Source organism: Pristiophorus japonicus, chromosome 3 (genome assembly GCF_044704955.1).
Source record: "Pristiophorus japonicus isolate sPriJap1 chromosome 3, sPriJap1.hap1, whole genome shotgun sequence".
NCBI classification, from domain to species: domain Eukaryota; kingdom Metazoa; phylum Chordata; class Chondrichthyes; family Pristiophoridae; genus Pristiophorus; species Pristiophorus japonicus.
Genome location: NC_091979.1, coordinates 152,333,632 through 152,355,933, shown reverse-complemented (window position 1 = coordinate 152,355,933; position 22,302 = coordinate 152,333,632). Strand labels below are relative to the sequence as shown.

At 44.7% G+C, this 22,302-nt stretch overlaps 1 protein-coding gene across 1 annotated transcript in view; it reads left to right on the top strand.

The window, feature by feature from the left end:
* The window catches only part of pgap1 (post-GPI attachment to proteins inositol deacylase 1), a 176,572-nt gene that overhangs the window by 43,515 nt on the left and 110,755 nt on the right, over nt 1–22,302 (top strand). Inside the window, exons 18-19 of the mRNA XM_070873735.1 lie at nt 2,034–2,142; nt 13,506–13,544. Of these exons, the coding sequence (XP_070729836.1) occupies nt 2,034–2,142; nt 13,506–13,544 (148 nt within the window). The remainder of the gene's footprint in view (nt 1–2,033; nt 2,143–13,505; nt 13,545–22,302) is intronic.

Below are 22,302 nucleotides of genomic sequence, written 5' to 3'. Positions count from 1 at the left end.
GGCTCTGCATTGTAGTACACCTCTACCCGGGGCTGGGCTGGACTGTCTTGGTGGCGCTAATGCACTGGCTCTGAAGCTGTAGCCATGTCTCGTGGTGTTGCTAGAGTTTACTACTTGAGCAAGCACAAGAGAGATTTTGGGGGCCTGTGCTGGAAGGGAATAGGGAAGGTCTTGTATCTTGTATACCCTTGTATCAGGCTGGGAGGGAGCAGTGGCACCCGAGGCTGGTGAAACGAGTGCGACCTCCGCCCTCCCCTCCCCTGAACAGCTTGTCGCCGGGGAGTCCCACCCCTTTCTGCATTCCAAAATCCCTAAATACCCGGACCTGGCTCGTGCCTTTCTGGATTCATGAAATCAGAAAGACGATCGAAAGTCTGGAAGAATACCGAACGGCCTCGGTCCCAAGGGTTCTGGATTCTCAATGCTGCACCTGTACTCCAATTGTATTTGATCTCTTTCTAAAAATACTCAAGAAAACACTCTTTAATACACTGGAACAAAAGCACACAATTAGTGTATTATTTCATATCGCTGATCTTTACATTCTCTGTTAAAACTTGATTTTATAGACAGTATTAAAGAAGAAAGGGGTTTAAAGCACTTTACATAGTGTATGTATGGATTTATTTTTGCCAACTAAGAGGGTGGAAAGGAATTGTGATGACTGAAGCAGCAGGAATTTGGCATTTATTGACCTTATCAGCCTGTAAAATGGAAAGTATGGGATCATGTGGTCCTAATTGGGACTGAGTGGGGAGTGGGAGTTTGCTAGCCTGCCAATAATTCCTTGAGTTCTACTTGTGTTTCAGTATGAGATGAGTGTGGTGAAACAATGGTGCTTTCATCTGAAATGTTTTGCTAAGATTTTCTAATTAAAATATACTTTTCCTGATTGGTTATGTTGCTCAGCTAAATAGTGGTACTGACATTCATCTGGAGCAAAGCTGCGCTCTTTCATTTGTGTACAAGAAGCAATGCTTCATCACTTTTGAAGGAGCTTTATAATTCTATCCCTTCATCAGACTCAAAACTGCCACCAAGCTCATGATCTACAGGGCTGTAGTAATACCCGCCCTCCTGTATGGCTGAGACATGGACCATGTACAGTAGACACCAAGTTGCTGGAGAAATACCACCAACGATGTCTCCACAAGATCCTACAAATCCCCTGGGAGGACAGATGCACCAACATTAGCGTTCTCGACCAGGCCAACATCCCCAGCATTGAAGCACTGACCACACTTGATCAGCTCTGCTGGGCAGGCCACATTGTTCGCATGCCAGACACGAGACTCCCAAAGCAAGCGCTCTACTCCGAACTCCTTCATGGCAAACGATCCAAAGGTGGGCAGAGGAAACGTTGCAAGGACACCCTCAAAGCCTCCTTGATAAAGTGCAACATCCCCACCGACCAGGAGTCCCTGGCCAAAGACCGTCTAAGTGGAGGAAGTGCATCCGGCAGGGCGCTGAGTGCAGAAATCAAGCACAGGCAGCGGAAAGAGTATGCGGCAAACCAGTCCCACCCACCCCTTCCCTCAACGACTATCCCACCTGTGACAGAGACTGCGGCTCTCGTATTGGACTGTTCAGCCACTTAAGAACTCATTTCAAGAGTGGAGATAAGTCTTCCTCGATTCCAAGGGACTACTTATGATGATTTCTGTTTGAAAGAGTGCACACGCAACCTTATTTCCTGTTCAGGAAGCTGCAAGACTTACTATATGGTATATTGGCTTCAGTTATTTGAAAACTAATGAACTTTTTCATTTTTAATAAAGATTTAATGTAGTCTTAACCACGTTCTGAAGTTTGTTTTGCCATTTTTAAACTACAGAATTTCTTTTCAAATGACTGGAACCAACATGACCTGTCTACCTGATTCATAAAGGGGAATGATGAGGCAGAGACTTATCAAGCTCCTTTAAAAATGACGAAGTATTGCTTCTTACCTAAAAAAAAATCTGCAACAACTTTATCCATTGGTAAGTTGGTTTTCCATATTGAATTGTAATACAAGACTATTTTAATTTCAGTGTACCATCTTCCACTGTGATCTTTGCCAAGCTGCACAGAGCAAGACCTCCAAATGATAGCTCTGTACCAGAGTTGCAACTTCACACAGCCAGAAGTTGTCGATATGAGGTATGTCACAGTTTCAAAATTCTTATCCTTGTTTTCAAATCCCTCCACGGCCTTGCTCCTCCCTATCTCTAATCTCCTCTAGCTTCACAACCCCTCCCCGAGATATCTGCACTCCTTTAATTCTGCCCTCCTGAGCATCCCTGATTGTAATCGCTCAACCATTGGTGGCCATGCCTTCTGTTTCGGCCCTAAGTTCTGCCGAAACCTCTCTGCCTCTCTACCTCTTTTTCCTCCCTCCAGACTCTCCTTAAAGCATACCTCTTTCACCAAGCTTTTGGTCACCTGCGATAATTTCTACTTGTGCGGCTCGCTGTCAAATTTTTATTGCAAACTACTCCTATGAAGCACCTTGGGATGTTTCACTGCGTTAAAGGCGCTATATAAATACAAGTTGTTGTTGTCTTTTGATCTTCTACTTTTACCCTTTGAGTAATTTTGTAAGACTGGATGAGGCAGAAGATTATAATCTTAGGATCTACTGTATACTGCACAACTTTGTCCTGCAAAGAGGCATCCTTGCAGCCTGATAGAGCAGCAAAGGTACTATAGGTGCAACGGCCCAAATCCGGAACTCTGAAAACCGGAATTATCCGAAAACCGGACATTTTGCACATAGCTGATGGAATCGTCCGGAATTATTGTCCAAAAACTGGACATTTTTGAAGCAAAACCCAAAATCTAGCATGGATTTTGGACCTCGCCGCTCAAAACCTGACATGGATTCAGTTGAAAATTCCGGATTTCAGACTATTGATTTTCTTGTCTGAAATCCGAAAAAACAACCGGCATGGATTAGGTCCCGAGATTCCGGATTTCGGACGTGGTACCTGTACTAGGAGGAGCAGAAGCAGCTAGGAGGTTGCGGAAGTGAACCGATGCTGGTGGCGTGGGTCATTAAGCAAGCTCTCTCACATGAGATCTTAACTTGACTATGTACCCACTGCATTAACAGTTCTGTTTACAACTTTCCCATGCACTTCACTAATATGCCTTCACCTACATTGTGTTAAATCTTCCATGTCAATCTCATTTCCTAATTGCTGCCTCCGAATGAAACATGCTTCCATAGCTTTTCAAGAACACAGTCTGCACACCCAACAACTTCAGATCAACCAGATTTTTAATAACCAAACATGTCATGTTTGAGTTTGTTTGCTTCCCTTCAATGGCAAATTAGTGTTATACTTTAGCTACACCTCAGAAATGTGCAAGGTGGCTGGGTGTTTTATGTGTATAAGAGCTGGCTCTCATTCCCCTGCACCCGAGTCCTGAGATGCAGGCTGCACTACTTCCACAATTGTGCGGTCGGTCCAGCCCTGAATGCTTTCTGTCACCTGCAGTTATTGTTGGGAGCTGGCAGGGGCATCTAGATATCTTATCCTGAGAGATGTCACCGTTCTAAGTTCTTGCTGTGCTTCTGCTGTTGGCCATTGTTTGACCATGGACACTAATCTGTGACAACAGACCTAATGACACCAATTAGATTAGTGAAGTCTTGCCTCATGGTTCTTTCTAGATGATCCTCAAGCCTGCTGAAGCCAAAAGAGATTGCCCAGACCTCCCAATCCAGATCCCTAGAATCATGGTGTGTCCCACCATGATGCATTCCTGGTAGCACTCTCTTTAAATCCCACAGGATGTGTCCAAGCTGGTACTTCGAAGGGATAAAGTCAGCAGTGGTGTATGCAGGCTCAGTGGGGATCATCTTGGCTTCCTCTAGCACAGCTGAGAAAAAGAGGCAGATAGATTACAGTGGTATTACCAGCTCTCCACTTTCAATAGAATGAGTGACTTTGGTATATACTTGGTTACCAGAAAATGAATGAGAGAATTGGAGGAGAAGAGCGGCAGAATATTGTAATGAACTCTGAGTTGATGTAATTCCACTATCTACCTCATTTGTAGCAGCTTTGGCCTTTCACAATGGAAAATCTACACTGCTGACTCCTGAAGTTTGTATTGCTTAAAAAAGCACGGCTGCTTCCCAATATTAGAACTTGTGAAATAAACAAATAAATAGATAAGGAGGGTCAAATGATCTGAATGAAGTGTTTTAAAATAAGAATTTGAGAAAACTACGGTAAGATTTATCCATTTAGTAGAAGAAGCCAGAACAAGGGGATGTCAATTTGGAACCAAGGCAGTTAACGGTGAATCTTGAGGGAAATAAAGTTCATAAGGGTTGTGAGAATGTGTTTGAGAAGTAAAGGTATTAAAGGGATATGGAAAGACAGGAAATTGGTATTGGTGAAGGTAGGGTAGAGCCTGCCCTGCATCAGTAATGAGACCTGACCCAGGAAAACGGGTGAGGTTTACAGGGGGAGGGTCACAGTGCAAGCAGAAGTTCCACACGACTGCTACCTTGCCAAAAAAGGGAGAAACCAGCCCATGCAATAGGTGGCAAGATGCGTGTGGTCCCAATGCGCCACACCATGGAATAGTGAGATGCAAGCTTATGCCTTGGTCTGTAGAGATTAGCCAATTTGTTGATATTAGCTTATCTCTGGTCTTTCAAAATAATCAGGATCGACTGCAAACCAGTATGGTGGATATATTGTGTTTAATCAGAGTTTAAGACTAAATATAACACACTAGTTATACTGCAAAAAATACGACCGTGACCAGCAGCTGGTACCGGTCCCGATCGGACAGATGGCTGGCGGCGCAAAAAGTTTTCTGGCTTACGACTTCTCTTCCTCTCCTCTAGAGCCTCCAAGAGTGTTAACTTAGATGAGCATTGGTCCACTCTCAGAAGAGGGTTAGCCCAGCCCCACTCTTGTATGACTCTTTCCCCCTTCACCGTCTGTGTTAAAAAGCTCTAGGTCTTTTATTCTCTTTTTAGGGGTCAGCCTCGGATGGAATATTGACCAGATCTTTTAACCTATAGAGGTTCCCCTAAAAACTCAGTAACCAATGCGGCGTCGAGTTCTTTGTTTCAACTATTGAATCAGTGCCCTCCCCTAAAGGGGGTCTCATTTTCTTTGCCAAATTTGTCTTTATATTTTCTGAAGGTTCCTCCATTGGAATTCGCCTTCTCTCTCTCTCTCTCTCTCTCTCTCTCTCTCTCTCTCTCTCTCTCTCTCTCTCTCTCTCTTTCTTGTCCCTATACCCCCTGGTACAACCAGCAAAAGGCCTGGCCTTGTACCGTCTTAATCCGGAGGGGGGGGGGGGCAGCAACCCAGAACTGACTCATTCAGCCTGTCATTATCTCCCTTTAATCTAGCAGACTGCTCCATCCTGAAATGGATACCGTAACCTCCCCAAATTCCTTCTATTCTGTTTTTTTTAATGGTAATTAACTTTGAATCATCTCCGTAAGCAGTTCTGTTAAGCTAACTCCAATTCCCACCTTAGCATTATAAATTTGGTCATTAATAATATAAGAATTGTAGGCATTGAGCCTTAGTTGATCAAATTAGAGATACAAAAACAAAGTCGAAATCCTAACTTGAAAACAGCAGATAGCTAGCTTGGAAACCAAATTATATGACCGTTGCAGAGCAGAATGCTGTAACATCTGCAAGGAACCAAAAACATAAGCAGCTTCTAAGCACCTAATCAGCTATTATAGTCGTGTGAAAAGACTTTTTGTCTCTAGTTCTAATACAATTATGTAAACACAGCATCGTTTGCATAACCATATACATTTTAGACACCCCTAATTTCTAACAGTCCTCCATAAAGTGAGATGCCATTCTTAGCAGTACCGCCTTTGGGTATTTTGAGCTGAGACGAAGATATTGCCTTGTAGGAATGGAGGAAGAATCATTGTGGTATTGTGCACATTTTGATGGCCAGTTTCACAGTGGTATTGATAGACATCGTGGAACAGATTGCTCGCTGCAGTTCTGGCTTTGGATAATCCGAAGGCGCAAGAAATCGTAGAATCATAGAAATTTACAGTACGGAAGGAGGCCATTTCAGCCCATTATGTCCACACCGGCCGACCAACAGCTATCCAGCCCAATCCCACTTTCCAGCTCTTGGTCTGTAGTCCTGCAGGCTACAGCACTTTAAGTGCACAAACAAGTATTTTTTAAATGTGGTGAGGGTTTCTGCCTCTACCATCTTTGCAAGCAGTGAGTTCCAGACCCGCACTACCCTCTGGGTGAAGACATTTCCCCTCATGTCTCCTCTATACTTCCACCCTACCCCCCCCCCCCCCCCTTGCCCCCACCAATTACTTTAAATCTATGTCCACTGGTTGTTGACTCCTGTCAAGGAAAACCAGTTCTTCCTATCCATTCTATCCAAGCCCCTCATAATTTTGTACACCTCAATCAGGTCTCTCCTCAGCCACCTCTGTTCCAAAGAAAACAGACCCAGAATCTCCCATCTTTCCTCATAACCAAAATTCTCCAGTCCAGGCAACATTCTTGTAAATCTCCTCTGCACCCTTTCCAGTGGAATCACATCTTTCCTGTAATGTGGTGACCAGAACTGCACACAGTACTCCAGCTGCAGCCTAACCAGTGTTTTATACAGTTCAAGCATAACCTCCTTGCTCTTTATTCCATGCCTCGACGAATAAAGACAAGTATTTCATATGCCTTCTTAACCACCTTATCTACTTGGCCTGCTACCTTTAGGGATCTGTGGACCGGCACTCCAAGGTCCCTTTGTTCCTCTACATTTTTCAGTGTCGTACCATTTAATGTGTGTTCCCTTGCCTTGTTAGACCTCCCCAAATGCATTACCTCTCTCATCTGGATTGAATTCCATTTGCCACTGTTCCACCCACCTGACCAGTACATTGATATCGTCCTTGAATCCGCAGCTGCTTTTTTCTTCAACCACCACACAGCCTATTTTACTGTCATCTGCAAATTTCTTAATCATACCTCCAACATTCCAGTCCAAGTCATTGATACATACCACAAAAAACAAGGTACCCAGCACTGAGCCCTGCAGAACCCCACTGGATACAGCCTTCCAGTCACAAACACCCATCAACCATTACTCTTTGTTTCCAGCCTCTGAGCCAATTTTGGATCCAACTTGCCACTTTGCCCTCGATCCCATGGGCTTTAACTTTTGTGACTCGTCTGCCATGTGGGACCTTATCAAAAGCTTTGCTAAAATCTATATACACTACATCATACACAATGCCCTCATCGACCCTCCTGGTTACGTCCTCGAAAAATAAAATAATCCTAAAGAGAAAACAGGCAATTTCCACCAAATCCTTCTCTCAACAGAAAAAAAACCCCCAATGGAACATTGGTGAAAACTATTTAGAAAGGATGAAAAATGGTTATATAGAAAGGGTGATCTTAAACAAAAGCATCCAGGAAAACAGTTTGTAGGGATATATTTTAGAGATTAGTCACACTGGTTTTTGTTGCTATGGTATCCTTAGCCTAATCAGCAGTGATGGATAGGTTATATCTTCACCAATACTTGTGAAATCCAGAGATGCAGCTTGAGATGGGATATAATTACTGTCGTGGTCACTGGAGAAATTAAGGTACATGGAAACAAGTCTGCTCCAACTAAAATCAGTTGCTTGTTCTTAGTTTCATTCTTATGGTTATGTTTGCTAGATAAGCTGAATATTTGCAAAGGATACCACAGCCCATTGTCAGATTCCCCATTTTGACTTTATCTGGGATTTCAGTTCATCAAGCTATTTTGAAAGGGACTGAATGCGCTGGATATTAAAGTAATTATGCTCAATGTTCTGAGAAATATCTATTCAATAAAAAACAAAAATTGCTTTTATGTACTCGGACAGGCAGGTTCGAGATCAGCCTTTCCTATACAACTCACTCATAGAATCCAAAGGATCTATTAGTTTGAGGATGAGAAAAGTGAATGCTTTGTGCTGAATTTAACAAATTACTGCAAATTATGGCTTTCAGTAAATGCTACATCTTTCTATTAATATAAAACACAAAGGAATTGAAAGGAGGAGGATGGGAGTTGATGTTTTAGTTCATTTAGCTCTGCTGCAATTAGTTAATGGCTTAATGTGCTGCTACAACATTAGGTTATAATTGAGCTAATGAGATTATGTTCACTGGTGAAATTTTGTGTGAAATAGTCGTCTTTATATTTTGCAGAATTTTTGGTTTGAAATAAGCATTGCTCCTATCGATTAAGAATATTTAAGCAATGGTGTTTCTCATTTTCTTAAAATCTTTATTCAAGAGAATATATTGATTTTTACTGGTAATGACCTTGTACAGTGTAAAGAAGAGCACAGCATAATTGCTGTTTAGGCAGGATGTCAATGCAGACTACATCAAACAAAATAAAAATGGTCTCATGGAAATAGGATAAAACCCTTGAGTTCTAATTAAATAATTGCAGCAGGAATTAAATGACCTGAGAAATTATCTCAAAGGGCTGTTCTATTGTGCTCCGATTATTAACAAACAAAGGGGGCTCAATTCGACAGAGCACGAAAATGGGCGTGGGATCACGATGCGGTATTAACACACACTTTTTGCTTAAATGCAGGCTGCATGCCAACTGCTAATTAACATGGTTGCAGCATGCAGCCACACTAACCATGTTGTGTTGAGCGCCTGCAGCCTCAGCATGGAGCCCAAAATTATGAGAGGCTAGCACCACTTAAAGCTAGCCTGCAGTACTTAAAGCCAGCCTGCACCTCTTAAAGGAGAGTTGCATTGTGGCTGGAGCAGGTGCTGGAAGTCGTTGGGAACTCATTCTGACATGGAAAAAGACATAATGGTGCAACATGGTAGAGAGTGGGCTCCAAGATTTTCCGATGCTGCACTGGAGGCCTTGTTAGTAGAGATAGAGAAGAGATGTGCTCTATCCACAGGAGGCCCGACAGACAGACTCTCAGAAGGCAGTGCGACCAGATAGCCGTGGCAGTCAATGCCAGGAATCAAACCCTGGATGCAGTGCCGCAAAAAGTTCAATGACCTCGCACGAGTGACCAAGGGCAGTGAATGTACTTTCAAATGCCATAACCCACTAACTGCACCACTAGCCTCAGTAGCTGCTCAATGCACCACATCCCCATCACTCGCCAACAATCTCTCTCAATCAGGACTCATACCTAACATTAATAGCTTTACCTCGCCCTCACACACTTGGCACTGCTGCAAACCTCACACCCACATCTCACAGCTTGCGCACACTGCCAACCATTCAACCATGATCAGCACCTCACCGAAACCGATTGCATTCACTTGACACACTTTTTCCTCTCTCTTGCAAGGCAAGGTGGTGTACAACCGGACATAACATTGCCGCTAAGCTGCGTGGCCGTGCGGCGGACTGGAGGTCCCGCGCAGGCCGCTCACTGGCTTTTACATGGAAGAAACTGCACGAGTGAAAATTTGAATGGGGTGTGCAGCTAGTTAAAAGGACCGCGCACAAAAAAACATTGGGCAGAACCTAACCGGCAGGGGACAGGCGCAACTGTATATCCTTACCACCATGGAGGAGATGGTGCTCGCCATCACTGGAGGGACCATTACTGAGGCTTGTGGCCAGTGGCGGGGCTGAAACCATAGAAGATGATATCCTCATACCTAATCCTCATGCCACAATCTCTTCTGATTTGCAAACTGCAGATGGTGTAAGCAGCACCTCTTTCTTACTCCCGTCACCACAACCCTACTCTTGTGCCTTTTTCCTTTCAGATACCCAGAAATTGCAACCTCGCCATGCAGTGGTGAAAGACTAACAGGTGAAAAAGCAAGAAGGCAGTGATGATGAAGAAACACAGTCACTTGATTTCACACTTGCAATCAGCAGCTCAGATACTGACACTGCGTATAATTTAGAGGATAGCTCAGAGGTGGGATCTGCACGTGGAGAGTCACTGGGCGTAAGTGGCCTGTAGCCAGGGCAGAGGGCTACACCAGAGTTCCGCTGCAGAGGACTCAGATGATCACTTTGATGGGGCAGGTTACAGAAGAAGGCTGATGGATATGCACAATGAAATGCTTGGTGCCTTGGCAGGCCTGCCAGAAAGCATCCATGCAATGTCTAGGAGCATGGAGGAATCCAGCACCAACCTGGCACAGGGCTTTGCGCGAAGCTTGGAGCCCATCCTTTCCAGCATGGCAGTGGTTGCCAACTCCCATCAGCGCACTTGTGAACCCAACCATGATGCAGCGTCTGATGGCTGATTCCTCGGCTTCCATTACAGCACAAGCAGAAGCTACCCAATGTTTGGATGCTGCAATGGCAGCTCAGACTTCTGCCATGCAAGCGCAGACCGCTGCCATCATGGCTGCAGATGCCAATATTCAAAGGGGCTTGTAGGATGTCTCAATAGTCCAGCAATCTGTTCTCAACAGATTACAAGGATTCCTGAGGGGCAGCCCTGGGGAGTGGCAGTGGCTTCGAGGGGCACAAACCTGCTGTTCTCTCTCGGGATGACAGCATTTGTCCTCCCACCACTGCCACTCCTCCAGTGCCCTTGCTGTTACCTTTTAGCTAGCCAGCCCAAACTGCTGCTGCACATGCTGAGATGATGCAGTCCGAAGCCGGGCCTTCTGGGCCCAGAGCTGCTCAAGGTTGTCCTCCAAAGCCATCTGCAGTCTCCCCCACTGAGGGTCAGCAGCCTTCCACCAGAAATGTTGCAGCCACTGGTGTAGCACTGTGTAGGAGCACTAGGACAGGCAAAGACATACTGAAGACAGGCACTAAGGAAATGCACAAGTGTGATTAGTTGATGTTTGTATGCAACATTGTTTCATTAGAACAGTGACTACACTTCAAAAAGTACTTCATTGGCTGTAAAGCGCTTTGGGATGTCTGGTGGTAGTGAAGGGTGCTATATAAATGCAGTTCTTGCATAATGGTATGGTTTGATTTATAAATTTGGTTTGGAATGTTTATTTTGAGTTGGCTTTTATTTTTGATTTGTGGCCAAGTGGATGCTGTGATGGTCAGTCACAGATGGAATGGTAAGGTGTGGGACTGTTGGTGAATGGGGAATTGGGATTGCGTTTACTGATATCGCAGTTAGGTGAGTTATTCACCAGTATCCTGGCCAGAAAGGGAGGCTGTCTGGGTTGCAGTCTCCCTTCATCTTCCATGTCATCCTCATCCTCCTCAGCTGCTTGCCGTAGAGCTGGTGGAAACAGCTGTGCCCTCATGGAGAGGTTGTGCAGCAGGCCACCACGAATCTTGACAACCACTCTGCCGAACTGCAGGGCTCCTCCAGAACGGTCCAGCCAGTGGAAGCGTTATTTCAACATGCCAGTGGTGTGCTCTCACGTTTCGTGTGGCAGGATGGCATTCGTTGTATGCATGCTGCCAACGTGTGCGTGGGTTGCGCACCAGAGTCATGAACCATGTTGTCAAGGGATAGCCCTTGTCGCCCAGTAGGCACCCTTGGGTTTGCTGTGGTGGCTCAAATGCAGATGGCAAAGCGGACTGCCACAGAATGAAGGCAACAGACTGCTGCCAGGATACTGAGCATTGACCTGCATGATATTCTGTCGATGGTTGGACACTGAAGGACTGGAATCCCTTTTGGTTGTAATACATCTCTGCGTTCACGTGGCGCCCACAAAGACGTGTATGCAGTTAATGGTGCCCCGATTATTGGGGAAGCCTGCAATCCTCGCGAAACTGCGTGCTCACTCCATCTGCTGCTCTCTGGTAAGAGAGAATCGAGATTCTTGGTGATCTCCCTTGCGCAACAGTGGATGCAAAGCGCGAGATAATAATGCAACATCTCGCAGAATACATCCAATCCTATGCATTCCAATCGTCAGATTCCAATCTGTTCCAATCCAGTCCCATGATCGTGTTCCAATCCAATCTAATAGTCGGGTTCCAATCTGTTCTAAGGTTCGAGAATCAGAGGAGACAGTTTTAAGGTGATTGGCAAAAGAAATAGGTGACCGAGGAGAAACATTTTTACACAGCGAGTGGTTAGGATCTGGAATGCACTGCCTGAAAGGGTGGTGGAGGCAGACTCGATTGTGGCTTTCAAAGGGGAATTGGATAAGTATCTGAAGGTAAAAAAAATTGCAGGGCTATGGGGAAGTTGGACTAGCTGAAGTGCTCTTGCAGAGAGCGAACACAGGCATGACAGGCCAAATGGCCTCCTGTGCTTTAACCATTCTATGATTCTATGCATCTCCAGTTCCAGCCTGGAAGGAGCCCGACAAAAGTTCAGGGCCACGGTCACCTTCACAGCCACTGGCAATTTTGCATCCATGCTGCTACTGTCCATTTTATTCCTTGGGCCTCAACTTTGCTTGTCAGCCTGTAATGTTGCATTTTATCAAACTCCTTTTGGAAGTCCATTTGCAATTCTCCAGTCCTCTGGCACCACTCCCGTATCTAAGGAGGATTGGAAGATTATGGCCAGTACCTCCCGCAATCCTAGGATGAATCCCATCTGGTCCTGGACTTATCTACTTTAAAGTACAGCCAGCCTTTCTAGTACCTCATCAATTTTTATCCCATCCAGTATCTCAACTATCTCTTCTTTCACTGACTTTGGCAGCATCTTCTTCCTTGGTAAAGACAGACTCATTTAGTACCTCAGCCATGCCCTCTACCTCCATGCATAGGTCTCCTTTTTGGTCCCTAATCGGTCCCACCCCTCCTCTTAGTACCCCTTTACCATTTATATGCCTGTAGAAGACTTCTGGATTCCGTTTTATGTTAGCTGCCAATGTGTTCTACTCTTTCTCCCCCTTCCCCCCCCCCCCGCCCGAACTTTCGATATTCAGTCTGGTTCTCCATTTATATTCTCAACCTGACATCTATCATACACGTCCCTTTTCTGCTTTATACTCTGTCTTTCATCATCTAGGGAGCTCTGGCTTTGGTTGCCCTACGATTCCCCCTTGTGGGAATGTACCTTGACTGTACCTGAACCATCTTCTCTTTAATTACAGTTTTGCCTGCCAATCTTTGATTCCAATTTACCCGGGTCAGATCCATTCTCAACCCACTAAAATTGGCTTTCTTCCAATTAACTAACTTAACCCATCAACATAAATATTTCAGCGATTCGATGAAGAACAAAAATTCTGTTAAAGTTAACCATTCTCTGTAACTGACTTTTTAAAGTAATCCTGATTAGAAAGCTACCATGTTTACAGATCTTGTTTTCGATGGTTCCCACGACAGTACGAAGAATCCGCCAAATTATAACAATTGTAATTCTGGGCTAGACCAAGTTATTTCACAATGAGAACTGAATGCCAATAAATATTGATATTTAATTCACAACACGGGCCCACTGTGCGGCTATATTAAATAAAGCTCTTAAGTATTGAATAAAAATAATTTGTGTTCACTAAAATATTTCAATTAAAAAAAAAAAAAAAAATTGTGGCATTCATTTACATGTTCACTTTGTCAGATTTATTTTTACATCTCAAATCAGAATTTTGCTTATTCTGTTTTAGATAACCATAAGGACATCTTTCTTTGAAGTACTTGGGCAGGTAAGGTTGTTATGTTTTAGTTTACATTTTATCCTGTTTCATTAGGGTGTTGAGTATCTCCTGTAAATATACATACAATTAAAAATATATCCTGTTCAACATTTGTGTAGAAGTCATTTTGCTGTAAAATCTTGTGCTTTCTGTTAATAGGGGCAATATTCATTGATTTAGTGCCCAAATAGCACCTGAAAACCCATGCAATGTAGAAGAAAAAAAGACCCCTATCATCTTTCCCCTGTTCTGTAGCACTGCCGCAGAATTTGCAGTATGGCTTTTCAGGTAGTTGAATCTGGAGAAAGCACAGGAATGTAAATTGCATGCAAATAAATGGCAGACCTGTGCACTCAGATTTGCAGTTCAGGCAAAGCCCTCCCAGAATAACCTCGCGATATAGCTGCCATTTTTGTGCTATATTTATTTGACGCTAATATTGTCAAGAAAGGTCTTTTTCTGTGGCCTTTGGAGGGGGGCGGGGGGGAAGTAATGTATTTTCTGCGTCTGTACTTGTGGCAGAATGATATTAGCCGTTTACATTTAATGATGGAAGCTGAATTCAAAACTGCTGCTGTTCCCCCTTTTGTGGTATAATAAAATGGCTTATTTAGAGGCAGGGAAGGGAAATTAACCTTGACAGCTGCTGAAGTCATTTGCCGGGGCCTCTCCTGAGCCACAAACAACTGTTTTCCCTACCACCGAGTAGGAATTCCCCCCTCTTGACAGTGCACCTGCTCCGTGCCACCTGGAATAAAATGAGAAGCTTCATGTTAAAACCAGCAACATCCTGTTCCCAGCGCCATCATTCTTCATACCCACACTTGTTTTCCTTCGTTCCTCCATATACTGCTTGGTACAACAGTGCCAACTTCCTCAAAGACAGAGATCCTTGGACTGCTGTCATTCACAAGATAGAATCTTTAAATTGACATGGAGACAATCAACATGCAAATTACATCAGCTGTCATACACATGTTAAATTGAAAATTTACTGCAAATCACCAGCAGCTGTCAGTATGAAAATCATGAGCCTTTGAAAACACAACACTCTTCTGGGGACTTCTACTGTACCTGCCCCATTTTATGGTGCTGCTGCCTTTTAAGGTCCCGGCCCAGATTGCTGCTGTTCTTCCTATCCTTTAGCAGTGAAAAGTCCATCTTCCTATATGAGTACCATCAGGAAATCTCTATGCTGCCTTACTTATCCAAAACTACACACTATTCTAACTCACTTAAGCATCACCTTTGTTTGTATACTCTGATATCTTTTTTCCATCACCCTCAAAAGTTGCATGCTCCCCCACTGAATCAAGACACAATTTTCTACCGCTTCATTGGTTTAATAACAATCAGAAACCTTCCACCTTAGATCCAGATCTGACTCCACTTCCTGGCTTTTCACTCGAGCTTAACCTGACTGTCCGCAACCTTGACGTTCTGTACCATCCTGATCTGAGCTTTAAATCCTGCATCCAATCCATCATCAAGACCTCCTATTTCCACTTTCATCTTGCCTGCTTTAAACCTTAACTTGGCCCCATTTCTACTGAAACCTTTATCTACCTCTCTGAACTCCAGCCTACACAAGCTTCAACTCAAGCAGAGTTTCATCACCTGTATCCTATCATAAGAACATAAGAAATAGGAGCAGGAGTAGGTCACCTGGCCCCTTGAGCCTGCTCCACCATTCAATAAGATCATGGCTGATCTGATCATGGACTCGGCTCCACTTCGCCACCCACTCCCCATAACCCTTTATTCCCTTATCGCTCAAAAATGTGTCCATCTCCACCTTAAATATATTCAATGACCCAGCTTCCATAGCTCTCCGGGGCAGAGAATTCCATAGATTTACAACCCTCTACGAAAAGACATTTCTTCTCCTCTCAGTTTTAAATGGGCTACCCTGATTCTGAGACTATGTCCCCTATGAGTGGAAATATCCTCTTTGCAGCCCCCTCATTGTCTTGTATGTTTCGATAAGATCATCTTTCTTCTGGGCCCAATCTACTCAACCTATCTTCATACGTCAACCCCCTTATCTCCAGAATCAACGGAGTGAACCTTCTCTGAACTGCCTCCAATGCAAGTATATCCTTTGTTAAATATGGAGACCAAAACTGAACACAGTATTGGCCTCACCAATACCCTGTACAGTTGTAGCAGGACTTCTCTGCTTTTATACTCTTTCCTCCTTGCAATAAAAGCCAACATTCCATTTGCCTTCCTGATTACTTGCTGTACCTGCACAAGGACCCCCAGGTCTCTGTACTGCAGCACTTTGTAATTTTTCTCCATTTAAATTATAATTTGCTTTTCTATTCTGCCAAAGTGGATAACCTCACATTTTCCCACATTATACTCCATCTGCCAAATTTTTGCCCACTCACTTAGCCTGTCCATATCCCTTTGCAGATTTTTGTGTCCTCCTCACAATTTGTTTTCCCACCCATCTTTGTATCATCAGCAATCTTGGTTACATTACACTCGGTCCCTTCATTCATGTCAATAATATCGATTGTAATTGAGGACCCAGCACTGATCCCTGCGGCACCCCATTAGTTATTGTTTGCCAACCGGAAAATGACCTATTTATCCCGACTCTGTTTTTTGTTGGTTAGCCAATCCTCTATCCATGCTAATATATTATCCCCAGCCCCATGAACTTTTATCTTGTGCACCTTATCGAAAGCCTTCTGGAAATCCAAATACACTACATCCACTACGTCCCCCTTATCCACCCTGTTCGTTACATCCTCAAAGAACTGCAGCAAATTTGCCTTTTCATAAAACCATGCTGACTCTGCTTGATTGAATTATGCTTTCCCAAATGTCCTGCTACTGCTTCCTTAATAATGGACTCTAGCTTTTTCCCAACGACAGATGTTAGGAACATCAAGTTCATCTAAATCACCATCCCTTTCCTCGCCAACTGCAATAGATTCCAGTGTATTGACGTCAAAACCCTCAAATCCTTTCAGGGACTCCCTCCATCCTACCTCTTGGACTTATCTACAGCCCCAAGCTTGCATTCTCTGCTTGTCCATTAGTTTCCGTGCTCCACTTCTCTGGTGTCAGAGCCTTCAGCTGTGATGCTCCTGCACTTTGGAATTCTCTTCCTAAACCTCTCTCCCTTGACACTCTTCTCCATTTTCAAAAACCTGCTTTCACCAGCTCTCCCCTAAATCTCTTTTATATTGACATTGTTTTCGTTCAGATTCTAGGAATCTGGCATTCATGAGCCGACTTACAGCTTTGCACTAATTTTTTTTTTAAATTCCTGGGATGTGCACATCATTGGCAAGGCCAGAATTTATTGTCCATCCCTAATTGCCCTTGAGAAGGTGGTGGTGAACCGCTGTAGTCTGTGCCATGAAGGTACTCCCCCAGTGCTGTTAGGGAGGGAATTCCAGAGTTTTGACCCAGTGACGAAGGAATGGCGATATATTTCCAAGTCGGGGTGGTGTGTAACTTGGAGGGGAACTTGCAGGTGATTTTGTTCCTATGCGCCTGCTATCCTTGTCCTTCTCTGTGGTAGAGGTGCGTTTAGGAGGTGCTGTCGAAGAACCCTTGATGGGATGCTGCAGCGCATCTTGTCGATACTGCAGCCACGGTGCGCTGGTGGTGGTTGGAGTAAATGTTTACGGTGCTGGATGTGTGCTGATCAAGCAAGTTCTTAGATGGTGTTGAGCTTCTTGTGGTGTTGGAGTTGCATTCATCCAGGCAAGTGGAGAGTATTCCATCACACTCTTCACTTGTGTCTTGTAGATGGTGGAAAGCCTGGGGAGCCAGGATGTTGATGGTGGGGAATTCGGCACTGGTAATGTCGTTGAATGTCAAGGGGTCGAGGTTAGACTCTTTTGTTGGAAATAGTCATTGCCTGGCACTTGTGTAGTGTGAATGTTATTTGCCACTCATCAGCCCAAGCCTGAATGTTGTCCAGGTCTGGGGAGTTGTGAATGGAACTGAACACGGTGCAATTATCAGCGAACATCCCTACTCTGACCTTATGATGGAGGGATGGTCATTGAAACAGCTGTAGAAATTTGGGCCGATGACACTGCTCTGAGGAACTCCTGCAGCGATGTCCTGGGGCTGAGATGATTTACCTCCAACAACTACAACCATATTCCTTTGTGCTCGGTATGACTCTTGCAAGTGGAGAGTTTCTCCCCTAATTCCCATTGACTTCAATTTTAAAGGCTCCTTGATGCCACACTGTCAATTGCTGCCTTGATGTCAAGGGCTGTCACTCCTCACCTCTGGAATTCAGCTCTCGTCCATATTTGGACCAAGGCTGCGTTAAAGTCTGGAGTAAAGTGGTCCTGCTGGAACCCAAACTGAACATCGGTGAGCAGGTTATTGGTGAGTAAGTGTCTTTTGATCAGTGCTATCACTTTGCTGCTGATTGAGACTGATTGGGCGGTAATTGGCCGGATTGGATTTGTCCTGCTTTTTGTGGACCGGACATACCTGGGCAGTTTTCACATTGCAGGATAGATGCCAGTGTTGCAGCTGTACTGCAACAGCTTGGCTAGAGGCGTGGCTAGTTCTGGACCTCGAGTCTTCAGCACAACAGCCAGGATGTTGTTGGGGCTCATAGCCTTTGCTGTATGGTACATTAGTCATTGAAAGTTGGCATGCAGGTACAGCAGACGGTGAAGAAGGCAAATGGCATGTTGGCCTTCATAGCTAGGGGATTTGAGTATAGGAGCAGGGAGGTCTTACTACAGTTGTATAGGGCCTTAGTGAGGTCTCTCCTGGAATATTGTGTTCAGTTTTGGTCTCCTAATCTGAGGAAGGATGTTCTTGCTATTGAGGGTTTGCAGCGAAGATTCACCAGTCTGATTCACAGGATGGCAGGACTGACATATGAGGAGAGACTGGATCGACTGGGCCTGTATTCACTGGAGTTTAGAAGAATGAGGGGGGATCTCATAGAAACATATAACATTCTGAAGGGACTGGACAGGTTAGATGCAGGAAGAATGTTCCCGATTTTGGGGAAGTCCAGAACCAGGGGTCACAGTTTAAGGATAAGGGGTAAGCCATTTAGGACTGAGATGAGGAGAAACTTCACCGAGTTGTTAACCTTTGGAATTCTCTACCGCAGAGTATTGTTGCCATTTCGTTAGATATATTCAAGAGGGAGTTAGCTGTGGCTCTTACGGCTAAAGGGATCAAGGGGTATGGAGAGAAAGTAGGAAAGGGGTACTGAGGTGAATGATCAGCCATGATCTTATTCAATGGTGGTGCAGGCTCGAAGGACCGAATGACCGACTCCTGCACCTATTTTCTGTGTTTCTATCCAGTGCACTCAGATGTTTGTTGATATCACGTAGCGTGGATTGAATTGGCTGAAAACCATCTTCTGTGATGGTGGGGAGATCAAGGAGGAGGCCGATATGGATCATCCACTCGGCACTTTTGGCTGAAGATGTTTGCAAATGCTTCAGCCTTGTCTTTTGCACTCGTGTTGGGCTCCGCCATCATTCAGGATGAGGATTTTCATGGAGCCTCCTCCTCCCGTTCGTTTAATTGTCCACCACCATTCGACTGGATGTTGTTATAATCTATCAAAATTCTCTGGACTCTGGGGAGGTACCATCGGATTGGAAAGCAGCTAATGTAACGCCTCTGTTTTAAAAATAAATAAATAAATAAAAAGGGGGCAGCCAAAAGGCAGGTAACTATAGGCCAGTTAGTTTAACATCTGTAGTGGGGAAAATGCTTGAAGCTATCATTAAGGAAGAAATAGCGGGACATCGAGATAGGAATAGTGCAATCAAGCAGACGCAACATGGATTCATGAAGGGGAAATCATGTTTAACTAATTTACTGGAATTCTTTGAGGATATAACGAGCATGGTGGATGTGGTGTATTTAAATTTCCAAAAGGCATTCGATAAGGTGCCACACAAAAGGTTACTGCAGAAGATAAAGGTACGTGGAGTCAGAGGAAATGTATTAGCATGGGTAGAGAATTACTAACTAACAGAAAGCAGAGAGTCGGGATAAATGGGTCCTTTTCAGGTTGGCAATCGGTGGTTAGTGGTGTGCCACAGGGATCGATGCTGGGACCAAGACTGTTTACAATATACATAGATGACCTGGAAGAGGGGACAGAGTGTAGTGTGACAAAATTTGCAGATGACACAAAGATTAGTGGGAAAGCAGGTTGTGTAGAGGACACAGAGGCTGCAAAGAGATTTAGATAGGTTAAGCGAATGGGCTAAGGTTTGGCAGATGGAATATCATGTCGGGAAATGTGAGGTCATCCACCTTGGGGGTGGGGGGGAGGGGGAAAACAGTAAAAGGGAATATTATTTGAATGGGGAGAAATTACAACATGCTGCGGTGCAGAGGGACCTGGGGGTCCTTGTGCATGAATCCCCAAAAATTAGTTTGCAGGTGCAACAGGTAATCAGGAAGGCGAATGGAATGTTGGCCTTCATTGCGAGAGGGATGGAGTACAAAAGCAGGGAGGTCCTGCTGCAACTGTACAGGGTATTGGTGAGGCCACACCTGGAGTACTGCGTGCAGTTTTGGTCACCTTACTTAAGGAAGGATATACTAGCTTTACAGGGGGTACAGAAACGATTCACTAGGCTGATTCCGGAGATGAGGGGGTTACCTTATGATGATAGATTGAGTAGACTGGGTCTTTACTCGTTGAAGTTGGGGGCACAGCCTCAAAATACGGGGGAGCCAATTTAAAACCGAGTTGAGAAGGAATTTCTTCTCCCAGAGGGTTGTGAATCTGTGGAATTCTCTGCCCAAGGAAGCAGTTAAGGCTAGCTCATTGAATGTATTCAAATCACATATAGATAGATTTTTAACCAATAAGGGAATTGAGGGTTATGGGGAGCGGGCGGGTAAGTGGAGCTGAGTCCATGGCCAGATCAACCATGATCTTGTTGAATGACGGAGCAGGCTCGAGGGGCTAGATGGCCTACTCCTGTTCCTAATTCTTATGTTCTTATGGTAGGATTGCTTAGCTCTGTCTATAGCATGCAGTTTTTGTTCTTTATCATGCATGTCCTGTGCTCCTGCTTCCCCAGGTTAGCACCTTATTTTTAGGTATACCTGGTGCTGCTCCTTGCATACTCTTGTACACTCCTTATTGAATCAGGATTGGTCCCCCTGGCTTGATAGTAATGGTCGAGTGATGGATATGCTGGGCCACGAAGTTAGATTGTGGTGGAGTACAATTCTGCTGCTGCCGATGGCTCACAGTGCCTAATGGATGACCAGTTTTGAGCTGCTAGATATGTTCTGAATCTCATCCCATTTAGCGCAACGCAGTGGAGGGTATCCTCAGTGTGAAGACGGGTCTTCGTCTGCACAAGAACTGTGTGGTGGTCACTGCTACCAATGCTATCATGGCCAGATGCATCTGCGACAGGTAGATTGGTAAGGACGAGGTCATGTAGGTGTTCCCTCATGTTGGTTCTCTCACCACCTGCCGCAGGCCCAGTCTGGCAGATATGTCCTTCAAGACTCAGCCAGTTAGGTCAATAGTGGTGCTACTGAGCCACTCTTGGTGATGGATATTAAAGTCCCCCACCCAGAGTACGTTCTGTGCCCTTGCTACCCTCAGTGTTTCTTCCAAGTGGTGTTCAACATGGAGGACTGCTGATTTATCAGTTGAGGGAGAGCGGTAGGTGGTAATCAGCAGGCGGTTGACTTGCCCATGCTTGACCTGGAGCGATGAGACTTGATGGTGTCTGGAGTCAATGTTAAGGGCTCCCAGGGCCAGTGCCTCCTGACTCTATACCTCTGGTGGGTCTGACCTGCTGGTGAGACAGGAGATACCCAGGGATGGTGATTGAAGAGTCTGGGACGTTGGCTGAAAGGTATGATTATGTCAGGCTGTTGCTTGACTGGTTTGTGTGACGGCTCTCCCAATTTTGACACAACTCCCCAGATCTTAATGAGGAGGACTTTGCAGGGTTGACTGGGCTGGGTGTGCTGTTGTCTTGTCCGAAGTCAGTGCCGCGGTTGATGCTGGATGGTCTGTCCAGTTTTGTTGTTGCTGTTTTCTGTGGTCGTTCGTTACAACTGAGTGGTCACCATTGTTCACGAGACAAAACACATTTACATAATTTTTTCAAAATGTCCAAATAAAAAATAGAAATAAGTCCTACCCTACCTTCATCTTCAGCCCAGGAAAGCAGTGGGCTGGCCTGTGTGGTAGGGTAGGACTTATTTCTATTTTTTATTTGGACATTTTGAAAAAATTATGTAAATGTGTTTTGTCTCGTGAACAATGGTGACCATTTGTCACGCCTATTCACCTGGTGCTATTGTGAAAGAAGAACATGTGACGGAGGAACACGGAGAGAATATCTTATTTATTGAAGTAGACTATTTAGATAATATGGGCTCAATTTTGGCCCAGTATAATCATTGCAAACAAATAGTTGTTTAAATTAGGGCAATTTAATTCAACTATCTTTTACTTTTATTTTTCGGCCTGGGATGCACTAGTAGCCGGTATGATGATGATTGGGTCCCACGCTGCAGCAACACAGAGGCTGGGGGCGAGGAGCTACTGCGCATGCGCGCACACTCCAACGCGCATGTGCAGATGCCCCGGCACTGTGTTCAGCGCGGGACTCTGGCTCCGCCCTCGACCCGACTGGCCATGCTGCAAGGCACGGGAGAGGCCGGACAGCGGCTGTTGTGGAGTATTAAAAATATAACACTCGACACGAAAGATCCGTATATAGAACAAAGAATTGTTTATTAAAACCTGATTAAT